General features: G+C 42.6%; 1 protein-coding gene across 1 annotated transcript; it reads right to left on the bottom strand.

Moving 5' to 3' along the window:
• Positions 1-1,990: 1,990 nt before the first annotated feature.
• Positions 1,991-3,766, bottom strand: LOC106320338 (uncharacterized protein K02A2.6-like). The gene is made up of 2 exons (XM_013758690.1): positions 3,491-3,766; positions 1,991-2,206 (listed from the first exon to the last, which is right to left on the bottom strand). Exons 1-2 carry the CDS (start codon positions 3,764-3,766, stop codon positions 1,991-1,993), a joined length of 492 nt encoding a protein of 163 aa, XP_013614144.1.
• Between the last annotated feature and the right edge of the window lie 10,451 nt (positions 3,767-14,217).

Genomic DNA, 14,217 nt, shown 5'->3' with positions numbered 1-14,217 from the left:
GATGAGAAAAAGAGTATAAATAGAAAAGAAAACTCTAGGGACAAAAAAAGAAAGTATAAAGCTCTAGGTTATGTAACAAAGAACCTTCCTCCATATATATATAAAAAAAAAAAAGAATCAAAGAGAAGATAACCACCTTTAAATGAAAACATTTGAACCCCTCTCTTAGATAAATTTTGCATAATGATCAAGCTCCTTGTTTTGAGTGATAACCACCTTTAAATGAAAACATTTGAACCCCTCTCTTCATTCATATTAGACCATTGCTTACCTAGCCAAATGATTGAGATCAAATGCCCATTTGTGAGAATTCATTTTGTGTGTGTGTGTGTGTGAATCAATGTGAGAGCTGGTTGAAGGAACTTGTTGGTGATGAGTATTGCAACTTGAGTAGAGGCAAAAGAGTATGGATAAGCCTAGAGAAGCTAGAGTATAATAAGGAAGTTGCTCATGCTCTTTGCTATGTTTCTTTAGGATGTTAAGTTGAGTGCTAGGAAGTGTTACTTTTGGCTATGAGTTCCCACCTTCAAACCTTTTTCCCTTATGAGTTCTTGCAAAATCACTTGAGAACAAGTAAATAACAAGTTTGGGGGAGTTGATATCTTGCATATTTGCATTATTTTAAGTCTCTATTTTGCACATAATGATCATATAGATTTGGAATTTAGCATCTTTAGAATCCATATTGCGTTCATATGTCCTAATCAGATAGTGGAGTGTCCTATGGAGTAATTGGAAGTGTTTAGAAGCATTATGACTCAAGAAGAGATGGAAAATGAAGTTAGTTCTAGTTCAAGCGAGCACAACTCGGGTTGAACCAACGCGTGTACTCATACCTGCGTCGAGGCATCGAGAGGAGCCAACGGAGAGCTCCAACGCGGCTTGGATAACGCGGACACCGTTACCCGCACGCACCGAGAGAAACGAAGAATCGACGATCTCACGCGGGTTGAGTGATGCGGGGTCGCATATCCGCGTAGGAAGAAGAGAAGACGACGAAGTTAGTTCGAGTTCAAGCGAGCACAACTCGGGTTGAACCAACGCGGGTACTCTTACCTGCGTCGAGGCATCGAGAGGAGCCAACGGAGAGCTCCAACGCGGCTTGGATAACGCGGACACCGTTACCCGCACGCACCGAGAGAAACGAAGAATCGACGATCTCACGCGGGTTGAGTGACGCGGGGTCGCATACCCGCGTAGAAAGAAGAGAAGACGACAGCAGGGTGAGGCCACGCGGAGACGCCTACCCGCTCGCATGAAGAAAGAAGCTCGACGACTATCCGAAGAGGGTGGTGCGACGAAGGGTGTTCCGAGTTGTTTCGACTCGAGTCGAGACTTTACCTTAGTCGAATTTTTAATGTTTTTAAGGGCTTTTAAAACTTTTTAATGGAAACCATTAGGTTTACCAAAGACATATAAATACTCTTGTAATCCTAAGTTGAGAGGAATCTTGTTGAAACTTGATCACCCAAGGTCAATTCCCTTAGCCCATGAGTTCTCCCATCTCATAAGAAAGAAAACTTTGCTCTTTATTGCATTTTAGTAGTATTCTAGTTCATAATCATCTCACCAATTGATAGCACTTAGATTAAGTATGGTCTTGCATTCCCTTTGCTTTAGAATCACTTCGAACTGGTTTGACATCATTTATACTAAAACATTTGATTAGGAGCCTCGAAAACTCCTAACATCATGCTGGCGCTCGTTCTTGAACCCGTAGATAGTGCAGAGAGTCGAGAGAGGGACTCTGTAGTGGATGCCGCGAATGAAGAAGGTCAAGACACCCTCGCTAGCTTTCTTTGCCCTCTTGTTGGCATAGTAGATGTTCCCTGTGGACATGAACTGACGGACCAGCTCTGGGTAGAGAACCTCTGGGTGAGTAGCAAAGTTTCCCATACCCAACTCCACGAACAAGTCCTCGAGGTCCGATCGGATGCCCAATGTTCAAACCACGTCTCGATGACGAACCGAGTCGGTTCTTTGGAAACCTTCAGCCATTCACTGTAGAATATGTTGTCATAGTCGTCCCAGGTGTCCTCGATTGCACGGTTTCTCCATGCCGAGCTCTTTGCCGCTTTTTGCGTGTCCGCGAAGTGGTCAAAGAGTGGAATAGGTCCATCCTCGGGCTCTCTCGGCCAAGTTTCTTTGCACGGACTGGAGCCGTGATGCGGGTGTCTAATCTCCTCTTCGTTTTCCTCTCGTCGGTCTGTAAACAAAGTTCACAAACAAGAATAAATCAGTGAATTTCGATGGTGTAATTGCCGTTGTCGATCGACAGAGATGTCTCGATGTCGATCGACACGTATGGAATAAGATCGATCGATAAAATTAAGTGTTATCAATCGATAGAGATGTCTCGATGTCGATCGACACGTATGGAATAACCCAATTATGCAATTGCATGGTACAGATAATTTGTTTAATCGATCAGTATTCCCTATTATATTGTTCCTTAAACACAAATCGATCGATATAAACTTTAAAATCTCAGTTCAAATCCGATTTCTATTTCAACCCTAGGAAGAACGAAAATTTAGAAAATTTCGTCTTAATACCATGATGATGCGTGAGTTAAGTGATCTAAGCTGATAGAGGGTTGAAATTCGAGCGGATTGAGCGCAAGAATCGTCGGATTTTGGCGAAAAACGAGAGAGAAAAGAGATGGGAATGTTTTCATAGGGTTTTCGGGTTTGTGCGAATGTCGACTTAAGTGATCTAAGCTGTGTCTGTGCATTTGATGTCGATCGATGATGTGGTGTTGTGGTCGAACGACAGGAGTTTTGTTTTCCGATAATTTTGTGTGTGTTTTTTTTTTTAAAAAAAAATTCTAAAAATTCTAAAACTAAAAATGGGTTAACTGCCATTCAGCGCTTAATTTAAGTCCTTAGCTTGACTCGATATTCGATTTTTCTAATTATCGGGAAGGGGGCCTAAGTTTATAGGCCCGATATTTGGCGGTTTAGCCCAATAGTGCTTGATCGTTGGCCATTTACCGGAAATTCCTCTCCTTTATGATTTATAAGCGTAATGGCTCCACAAGGATTGGCATTCACAACAGTGAAAGGACCTGACCAACGAGATTGGAGTTTTCCTGGAAACAGCGTTAGCCGAGATATATAAAGCAGTACTTGATCATTTGGTTCGAAGTGCCTGGAAATGATCTTTTTATCATGATATGCTTTCGTTTTTTCTTCTCATTGGCTAAATGTCTAATCTCATCCAGTTCGTTAAGCTGTATGAGCCTCCTTTCGGCAACTGGTTTGATGTCGAAATTTAATAATTTAATGGCCTAGGCTGCTTTGTGTTCCAGCTCAACCGGTAAGTGACATGATTTTCTATATAGCAGGTGAAATGGGGTGGTTCCTAAAAGAGTTTTGAAGGTAGTCCGGTAAGCCCAGAGTTCATTGTCCAATTTTCTAGACCAATCTTTTCTAGATGTGCCCACTATCTTTTCTAAGATTTCTTTGATCTGTCGATTTGAGACTTCTACCTGCCCACTCGTCTGCGGGTGGCAGGGTGTAGCAACTCTATGGTGTACTCCGTTCTTACGGAGTAGTCCTTCAAAAACGTTGTTGCTGAAATGGGAACCACCGTCACTTATGACTATTCGGGGTATTCCGAATCTCGGGAAGATAATGCTTTTGAAAAGCTTAATAACTACGAATGCGTCGTTTGTTGGGGAAGCTACCGCTTCAACCCACTTTGACACATAGTCAACATCGACTAGGATGTATTTATTTCCGTACGAAGAAGGGAAAGGGCCCATGAAATCTATTCTCCAACAATCAAAACTTCTACCTCTTGAATAGACTTCTTTTCCATTTCGTGTCTTTTACTGATTTTCCCCATCGTTGGCATATGTCGCATTGCGCTATGAATGCATGAGCATCGCGAAACATGGTTGGCTACCAAAATCCTGCTTGAAGAATTTTTGATACCGTTTTAAAGGTTGCAAAATGCCCAGCATAATCGGATCCATGGCATCGGAATAAAATATCGTGTATTTCAGTTTTGGCGACGCAGCGTCTATACATCCCGTCAGAGCAGTGTTTGTAGATATATGGTTCGTCCCAGTGATATCTCCTAACCTCTCTTAAAAATTTCTTCCTTGTGTAGCCTCTCAACTTTTCAGGTTCTATGTCAGCAACTAAATAGTTTACTATATCAGCGTACCAAGGTCTGTCCTTTGAACCTTGTCCGACTACATGCACTTCTCGATGCAGACTTTCATTTACGGGGGAATCATGGTCAGGGTACAGTTTGTTGTGCGCGACGTTAACTTTTATATCCAAGGTGAGGGTTTTGGGATTTGTATATTCGCTCATAATATCTGAAGTGTCGATCGACATACTATCGTCGTCGTCGATGGACCTTTTATTGTCGTAATCGATCGACATTGCATCGTTATCGTCGATCAACAGGTCCTCGGAAGTGAGACATACATTCCTGATGAACGAATCCGTTTGGTAAACGTTTTCAGTTGGCAAGAAATCATCGATAGGGACGTTGTTTTCTATTCTTATCCGGGAAAGATGATCTGCAACTCCGTTTTCTACTCCTCTTGTATCTTTAATCTCGATGTCAAATTCTTGAAGTAGAAGGATCCATCGCAGGAGTTGTGGTTTCACGTCTTTCTTTTGCATCAAGTATTTAATTGCAGCGTGGTCAGTATGGACGGTGACTCGCGAACCGACCAGGTATTGACGGAATTCTTCGAATGCATAAACCACGGCGAGCAGTTCTTTTTCTGTTGTTGCGTAATTTCTTTGTGCTTCGTCGAGAGTTCGACTGGCATAATAAACTGCATGTAGCTTTTTGTCTTTCCTTTGGCGCAGAACTGCTCCTACAGCGAAATTGCTCGCATCGCACATGATTTCGAAAGGAAGATTCCAGTCAGGTGCTTGTACGATGGGGGCGGTAATCAAGGCTTTTTTTATTTCCTCAAAAGAGTTTACGCACTCTGGTGTGAAGTCGAATTTAACTTCTTTACAGAGGAGTGAGGTGAGAGGTCTAGCGATTTGGCTAAAATCTTGTATGAACCTTCTGTAAAATCTGGCATGTCCGAGAAAACTTCCCACATCTTTTACGTTTGTGGGTGCCGGCAGGCCGGTCATTACCTCAATCTTTGCCTGATCTACTTCTATACCAGTAGAAAACACTTTATGTCCTGGGACGATTCCATCGTTACCCATAAAGTGGCATTTTTCCCAATTTAGAACGAGATTCTTTTCTTCGCATCTTGCCAAAACTTTACATAGGTTATCGAGACAGTTTTTGAAGCTAGATCCATATACTGAGAAATTGTCCATGAAAACTTCCATGAAATCTTCTATCATATCAGTAAAAATTGACATCATGCATCGTTGGAAGGTGGCAGGGGCATTACAAAGACCGAATGGCATTCTACGGTATGCGAACGTTCCGTAAGGGCATGTAAAGGTGGTTTTTTCTTGATTGTCAGGGTGTATAGGGATTCGGAAAAATCCAGAGTATCCGTCAAGTAAACAATAGTATTGGTGATTCGCCAATCTTTCCAACATTTGATCGATGAATGGTAAAGGGAAGTGATCTTTTCTGGTAGCAGCGTTTACCTTTCTATAATCAATACACATTCGATGTCCAGTGACGGTTCGCATGGGAATGACTTCGTCTTTGTCATTCTTCACCACAGTGATTCCGCCCTTTTTTGGTACAACATGCATGTTGGGGTAAAAATTGGCACGACAGAGTCAATGTCTGAAAGCCCCCGTAAAAATCAGCATGAACGTTTTTACAAAAAGAAATCTTCGTAAAGAGAACTTTACGAAGAACTTTGCGGCAAAATCTTGCACTAATCTCGGTTGATTCATCGAACCTAAACACCAATAGTCTGAGAACACGTTCATGAAACGTTAGATAAAGATCCAGACAAGGTCGCCACGTAGCGACCGGTCCACGAACGAGCCGGTCGCTACGTAGCGACCGACCCGCGACCGACCAAGCCACTAGGTTGGTCGCTGCGTAGCGACCGACCCGCGAACGAGTCGGTCGCTACGTAGCGACCTACCAAACCATTTGGTCGGTTGCTACGTAGCGACCGACCAAAACTTTAGTTCGGTCACTACGTAGCAACCGATCCAGCGCGGACTAGGTCACTACGTAGCGACCGAACTGTCTCGGACATCGATCAACGGGTAAGACCCAAATCCATGCATTCTCGTATGTTCCTCAATTCTAGCTCCCATGTACCACAGCCATATCATTTCTCACATCATTCCGATCAAAGTTACCGTTGAACCTTTACGATAAAAACAGCGAGAACTTGTTTTTGTCGAAAAGAAAATCGTGACAAACGTTTTATGTCGTAGGTACTATGGCGGTTTATGTTTTTATTTTATTAAAACAAATATAACGATAAGTTTCCGCAGAAAAAATGTTAAGTTTCCGCAGATAAACATGAAGATCGGAAAAAATGGAATATCTCCATTTTTCACTCAAGACGGCTTAAGGGCAGGAAGGGAAAAGCTAAAACCAACCTTGCAGGAGTATATAAGGAGTCCTAGGCGAAAGGCACAAAGAGAGAAGTTTTTTAGAGCAAACTTAGCACTTAGAGCAATTTTAGGCAACTTTCCGTTTTTGTTATTCGAGCTGCGACTCAATTAGGTCTTGCAGTATTTGGGTTTTAGAACTAGGAATCTTGCCGACAGCTCTTGTAGCCCAGGCTCTTACATTGTTGTAACGCTCAAAACGCGGTTTCAGAATAAGATCTCTTTTGCTCTCTTTTCGATTTCTTATTTTTCTCGTCTTTATTTCGTGTTCTGATTGCTTGGCGTGTAGTTTAGCAGATATCCGGGACCTCTGGGAAATTAGGGTTTTCCTAACTTTCCTTACTTAAACGGAAATCGACAGTGCGAATTTCGGTTCCCACAAGGGTTGTTGTTCAAAAAATAATAAAGGCCGCAAAGGACCAAGGTTAAAAAAAGCCATTATTCAGAAAAAGAAAAAGAAATAGCGACATGAGTTCAGGTCCGAGACCCTCTCGGCATGACAGACGAATCCACGTCCATCTCAGAAACCAGCGGAATGGCTGGTTAATCCTCGAAAGTAGGAGGGGGAGCACCTTTGTTCCTGATAGACCATGGATTTGACCCATTTTCGTCCATGGTTTATAGGTGTTTTTACTATCTATTATTATACTATAGAGACTATTTATTATATTTATAAGATCATAAGTGATTTGGAGATAAGTGATGATTTTGGAGCATTTTGGAGATATTTGGAGAAAGCACTCGAGATGACCATCGAGCTCGACCATCAGTCAATATTGGAGGAGGAATATCGATCGATGTTCACACTTGAACATCGATCGACATCAAAGCACACAGAAAGTCCGTTTGGTCACAGCCAACTTGAACCCCAAGTCTTCACCAATTTACAAGATTACCCCTGACTAGTTTTAACCTAATTATATAAGCTTTGCCACCATGTTAGAGGCAAAGTATGATTTTCTGTGTTTTTAGTTTAACTACTTTCAGCAAAAGGTTTTAGGATTGTGATAGATTGGAAAGAAGATCAAAAGTTATAATTTGTGATTGGAACTCCATTAATATCTATTTTACTATTCTATGAAGTTTTCTAACCTAATTGCTTTCATGAATTGCTTGGCCATGTCCTAGTAGTTCCACTATTGGATTTAGGGTTTAAATAGGTTATGAGGGATTAGCCCCAACTATAGATTGCTGAGTTGTGGTAATTGTCATTAGGATTGTTCATTAATGCATGTTTCTAGATTAGCTACCTAGAACTTGCCTTAGGAATGCATCCTGAAAACATTCTAACTGAGCTAAGTTTCTTGCTAAGAGTAAGGCGAGAGCTGATCTAGTGTGTTTAGTAAGCTTCATTCAACCCGAACATAAAGCTTAACTAGAAGCGCGTCGATCGATATTCATATTGGATAATCGATCGACGGAGCGAAAGGTGTATCGATCGATATCCCTATAGGATTATCAATCGATATCCCTATAGGATTATCAATCGACACTGCTATTGATCGAACACATTTGTTTGGGTCATTAGATCTAGTTAATAGACGAGTTCAAACATGAGGTAGCTTATGGACTTGTTGAATTGATAGTTGAGCTTTATATTATCATGCATGCAACTCATTAGGCATCCGTAGGATTATAATTCCAAGTTTCCTGAATAGAAACCATAAGTCTAGCTATTTCCTTTTAAGCACCAAAACCTCAACCAATCAATCGAGCAATTACTTGCTTAACCAAAATTACAAATTTACATTTTAAATCTAAAAAACTTCCTACTTAACAAATCATAGTAGATCCATTAGGTTCCCTAGCTCCCTGTGAATTCGATCCCTAAGTACTACAACTCGACCTCTTATTTGAGAGAGTATAAATCACTCCTTAGGGTAATTTGAGTGATATCAAATTGGCGCCGTTGCCGGGGAGCTTTGATCGCCTATTGATTTATTTTTTATTAACTTTTGGACATAAAATTTTTTCTTGGATTTTTAGGTGCATGCCCAGCAGTACTAGAAGCAACAAGGAAACTCAAATAATGTTCTCACCAGATCCTGCAAGCTTGAAGCGTTCAATCCGCAAAGAAGCACACTCCTCATCGATAGATAGCACCACCTGTTCATCGATTGGTTTCTGTCAACCATCTTCGGCCCAGACACTAGTCCCGTCGACCGATACTCGCTCACCACTATCGACCGAAGACACTCATCTTCCATCGGCCGACATCTTCCATTCGACATCGATCGATACTTCAATCCGAACATCGATCGATACTGAGCCGTGAGACATGGCTGCTACTTTGATACTTGTACAAGATGACAGAGGAAACCTGCATGACCAGGAGGGTCATCTGCGTAATGCAGCAGGTCAGAGGATAGATGCTCAGGGGGCTGCAATCCCTGAGTCCGATACTGATGCTACTGGAGCCACTCTACCGGTAGATGAGGTTGCTCGAACCAGAACGTTGGCTGACTACAACCATCCAGATCAGTTCTACACCAACCAATCAGCCATTCGTCCTCCCACTATTCAGAGGGATTTCGAGTTGAAGCCATAGAACTACACACTCGTGGGACAGACACCCTACTATGGGGTATCTCACGAGTATCCTATGGACCATCTGGAGAGGTTCGAGGATCTTATATCTGCTATTAAAGTCGAGGGAGTCTCTGAAGACTACCTCCTATGCAAGCTCTTCAAGTACTCACTTGCTGGAGATGCTTCGCATTAGCTTAAGCAGTTACCACCAGGATCTCTAACATCCTGGGGCGCCATCAAGAATGCAGTCTTATGCAACTTCTTCGATGACGCACGTGCTGAAGACTTGAGGAGCAAGAATGCTACATTCACTCAGGAGCCTGCAGAGTCATTCAAAAGCTCCTGGATTAGATTCAAGTCTTATCAGAGAGACTGTCCACACCATGGATTCAATGAAGTACAGCTGCTCAGTACGTTCTACAGAGGAATCGCGGTGCAGTACCAGATGGCTCTTGATGCTTCTAGCAATGGGAATTTCAACACCAGGAATCCACTGACTTTGAGAGGAAGAAATCTGCCACCATCTTTGACAATGATCAGATGGATGAGGTGAAGGCAAAGCTGGACAGTGTTCATATGCTTCTCAGGAAGCTGGTCTGCTTGGTTGAAGAAGCAGAGGCTGTAGGCACAGAGGGTAGAGCAGAGGAAGCAGATGTGAACTTCATCACTGGAACTGGATTCCAAGGTTCGGGGAACCAGGGAGGAAACAGAAACTCCTATGGAAATATGGGTAACTTCAACCAGAGTTCGCAACACTAGAAACCCTACATCAACAACTACAGCAACAACAGGGGTTATGGAAGCTCCTACTACCAGAAGCCACCACCGCCAACTCAAGAGAGCAAGATTGAGGAGATGCTTGATAGAGTCCTAGAGGGAGAGCAGCGCATGACGGTGGAGTTCAATGGGAAGATTGATTCTGTCTACACCAACCTGAACACAAAGTTTGAAACTTTGAGCACTCATGTGAAGAAGCTAGAGATGCAGGTCGTTCAGACATGAGAAGCTGTTAAGAGGCAGGGAGCCTTAACAAAAGGGGTAGAAGATGATGTGATGAGACACCACGTGAATGCCATCATTGGGGATGATTTATGGTAAGTGGTGAAGGAAGAGAAGCTGCAAGAAGGAGATTTCGAAGTAGAAAGTCTGATGAGTTTCGGCGGATCACATTGGTGTCGATCGATGCCAAGCCACAAACATCGATCGACAAATGTAATCCAAAATCAATCGATGTCCTCTCCCATACATCGCTCGACAACACCTACGGAATCAACCGCATCTTGCAAATCCATGAGGATCATGACTCACGAGGAGTTCGCAGCAAAACACCCACATCCGCCCAGCCATGTCTACGTAAACATCGATCGACATTCTGAACCCACCATCGATCGACACCAGGAGACCGTCATCGATCGACAACCTCAAGCGCCTATCGATCGACGAGCACCTATTACGTACCGAGTGCAGATGCTAAAGATAGATGTTGCACGTCTTAATGCACTCAGGCCCAAACCCAAACCTTCAGAAAACCCACCGGAAACCGTCAGGAGACCTTCAAATGTTGGAGTGGATCCTATGGAAGTTGATAGGGTTCCTAAGGGAAGAACCCTGAGGAAAAGAAAGGAAATAGTAGCGAAACATCTGAAGAGGGGGGCTAATGAAAAGGAAAAGAAAAGTTTCCGGAAAAGAGTCTTCAGGATTCCTCTAGATAAGCCATTCAATGAAGCTTATTATACCCACAAATTGTGATTGTTCTTCAGAAAAACTAGAGAGACAGAAGAAGACATTAGGAGAATGTTATGTGAAGCTAAAGAAAAGATGAGGATGAGGATTACATTGAAGAAGAAGAGTGATCCTTGGCAATTTGTAATACCTTGCACGGTGAGGGGAATTAAATTTCCACATGCCTTGTGCGACACAGGAGCATCAGTCAACATCCTACCTAGGGTTATGGCAGACCATCTGGGTCTACAAGTGGAGCCTTCACAGGAATTAATAACTTTTGTGGATTGTTCCCAGAGGAACTCAGGAGGAATTGTGAGAGACCTAGAGGTGCAGATTGGTAATACCCTAGTTCCAATAGATTTCCATGTCTTGGACATCAAGCTGAACTGGAACTCTTCTCTATTACTTGGGAGAGACTTCTTGTCAACAGTGGAAGCAGTGTGCACCTTGCAAACCAACCAGTTGTGTCTAACACTCATCGATCCTAATGCCCACTACGACCCTATCCCAGTCAAGAAGCCACATATGACCTCCAGAAGAATCAATGATCCAGGAATCATTGCAGCTTTCCACTGTGGAGCCGAGTATGAGATAAAATTCTCAGCATCGATCGTAACTCACAATGCAACATCGATCGACAGTGCCCATACGAAATTGACCGACACCCAACAGGAAGAATCGGTCGACAGTAGACCAGATGAATGGGAAAACGACTACTACATGCCCACTATGGCAACACATACCATGGATACATAAGCGTATGATGAAGATTATGAGGCAGAACAAGCAATAGAGCAAAGAGCGACTCTTGACGAGGAAGATAGACTTCTCCATCAGTCCTCTTAGAAAAAGAAGTCGCTATCGATTGACAGATACGGTTCAACATAGATCGACACTCAACCTCACCAACGAAACCACCTTCGAGCATCGACCGACAACGCCTACTTTGCATCGATCGACACTAACATCGACGCTACCAGAGACGGAGATTTCTCAATTGGCTGTTGGGCAGATAATCGCTATCATGAGAGCTATGTAGTGGAGACAGCATACCGTGATCAAGGAGATGATGAACTTAATGAGGGTTTCACATACGAGGAGCTTCTCAACATGCAAAAACCGCGATGAAACATATCAAAATCAAGCAGCAGTTGCTTGGGAAAGAACACGCTTCAGCCATCCGATCGACAGGGAGAGCTGTCCATCGATCAACACCAATCATTCACAATCAATCCACATCAACAATACAACATCGATCGACATCAAAAACCCCTGTAAGCAAAAAGATAAATCTGATAACCAGTATTTAACTCCAGACGAATTTGGTATTTTCAGGGACCCAGATGGCTACGCAAGAGCAATTGATGGACGTACAGTGCACGTATCTCGAGAGGACATCGTAGACATCCTTCAGACAGCTAATGGAGCAGACAACCTGTTCATACATCAACGCAACATTCCAGAACACCAACAGAAAGAGTCCTATGACACAGCTAGCAGCATAGACAAAAGCTTCAAACAAAGGACTCGACATCCAACTCAACCATCGATTGACGTTGACGTCCCAACAACGGTCGACAGAAGGCCATAATTCGGCAGAAGAGCTTTCAATCTTTTGGGTACCAGGAGATTCTACTGGGAAGAGAAGGATGAGTATGGAATCTACAGAGATGATCAGGGATACGCCAGAGATCTAGATGGACACACCATTCGTGTTCACAACAAAGATATCAGAAGACTTCGGGAAAGAGCTTCAAGAGATGAGCCAAGCTACTTATGTCTTCCCGAACATGCAAGTTCATTCACACAGACCAAGCTTGTACCAGGGTCTACACCAAGGATGAGATCAATGAGATGTTCTATGGAGTTCGTGGAGAACACGAGAAGAACAAAGAAGCCTTCCAGATGAAACTTGATGGTGTCTACTATCCACTGAATGATAATATCAGCTGGCTGACAAATTGCATGGAGGAGATGAAGCAAGACATAGCCAGAATTCAGAGCGCGACTGACGTTGCTCGAGCTACATCGATCGACAGTCTCTTACACACATCGATCGACAGTCGCTTACACACATCGATCGACAGTCGCTTATAGACATCGATTGACAACCGCATACCAGCAACGGTCGACGACAATCCACCACACCCACATTCGATAAAGTCTCAACCAGATTTTCACACCAGGGCAGAGATAGATCATATAGTAGAAGGGATCTACAGAGTTCTGGAATCTACAAAAGAGAGGCGTGATGGGAGATGTGATGACATCTACTTCCCAATGGATCTTAGCATTAGTGCTTTGACCTCAAAGATAGAAACTATTCAAGGGGAATTGGTGGAGATTCAAAGTTACATTGCCCGTCGACCAGAAGCATCACCATCAATCGACATAAGCAAAAAGAAATCGACCAATATTCATCAACATATATCGGTCAAGGCTTCAAACCGAGGGAGGCTAGTTCAAAAGATAACATCCGACATGTCTGATACACACAACCATGGAGAGGAGATATCAGCTGACGCATACGCCAGACTTATGAGACATCAGTTCAATCTGGAGAGTCTTGGAGATAGATTGCAGAAGAGAGAAGATGCAACTACAATAATGAAGGAAAAATGGCACAGAGGAGATGAAGCAATGAGGGACTTCACTGGTACATGGTTCAATAAGCGCAGGGAAGATATGGAGACATGTTTCCCAACAAGTGCCAACTTTCAACATCACTAGCCCAATCACCTCCATAGTCACGCTAAATGACTATAACAAAGTGTTGAGTGGGAGACAACCCACTATTAGGTTATATTTATTTAGTTTTTATTAATATATTATTTATGTTGGATTTTATTTATTGTAGGTTATAAAAAAAAAAAGAACAAAAACAGATCCGAGTAGACGATTTCCCTTAGTATCGACCGATGAGACACTGTCGACATCGATCGCCAGGACAGCACCTTCATTAACTGATATCAAAATCCTTACATCGGTCGACATCCATTCCGGTCTGGTATATCATTCTAACTTGTTACATTGAGGACTTATGATTTATTATCACCATAACTCCGACTGAATTTACACTGGGGACAGTGTAGTGTAAGTCTGGGGGAGGTTTACAGATACTAGTTTATTTATGAATTATAAACATATATTTTCAAACATAAAGTTTTTATTGAGTCAAGAAGAGGATAATGAACTTATTATATTTTTGCTTGTTATCTAACCACTCTTTAGCACCATTATAGACTTACTGATTGTAGATAGTACTAAGGATACTAAAGTGAATCAACCTGTCAACTATGTTACACTTGCTGAGATTGTTTGAAGGAACCAAAGCTAACCTCCAACACTAAACTTGACACAACTGCTTGTATTGGGGCTTGGTATACATGGGATCAGATTCTTCAAACAAGTCTGGAAGGTAAAGCCTTGTGTAGAT

Source organism: Brassica oleracea, unplaced genomic scaffold (genome assembly GCF_000695525.1).
Source record: "Brassica oleracea var. oleracea cultivar TO1000 unplaced genomic scaffold, BOL UnpScaffold00888, whole genome shotgun sequence".
NCBI classification, from domain to species: Eukaryota; Viridiplantae; Streptophyta; class Magnoliopsida; order Brassicales; family Brassicaceae; genus Brassica; species Brassica oleracea.
This window is presented reverse-complemented; position numbering and strand designations above follow the sequence as displayed.

Excerpts from the sequence above, each read along its gene's own strand:
- LOC106320338 (XM_013758690.1), bottom strand. The coding sequence starts at position 3,766 with ATGGGCCCTTTCCCTTCTTCGTACGGAAATAAATACATCCTAGTCGAT. Across the intron at positions 2,207-3,490 it reads ACCCGCAGACGAGTGGGCAG|ACCGACGAGAGGAAAACGAA; the intron begins GTAGAAGTCTCA and ends CTTTGTTTACAG.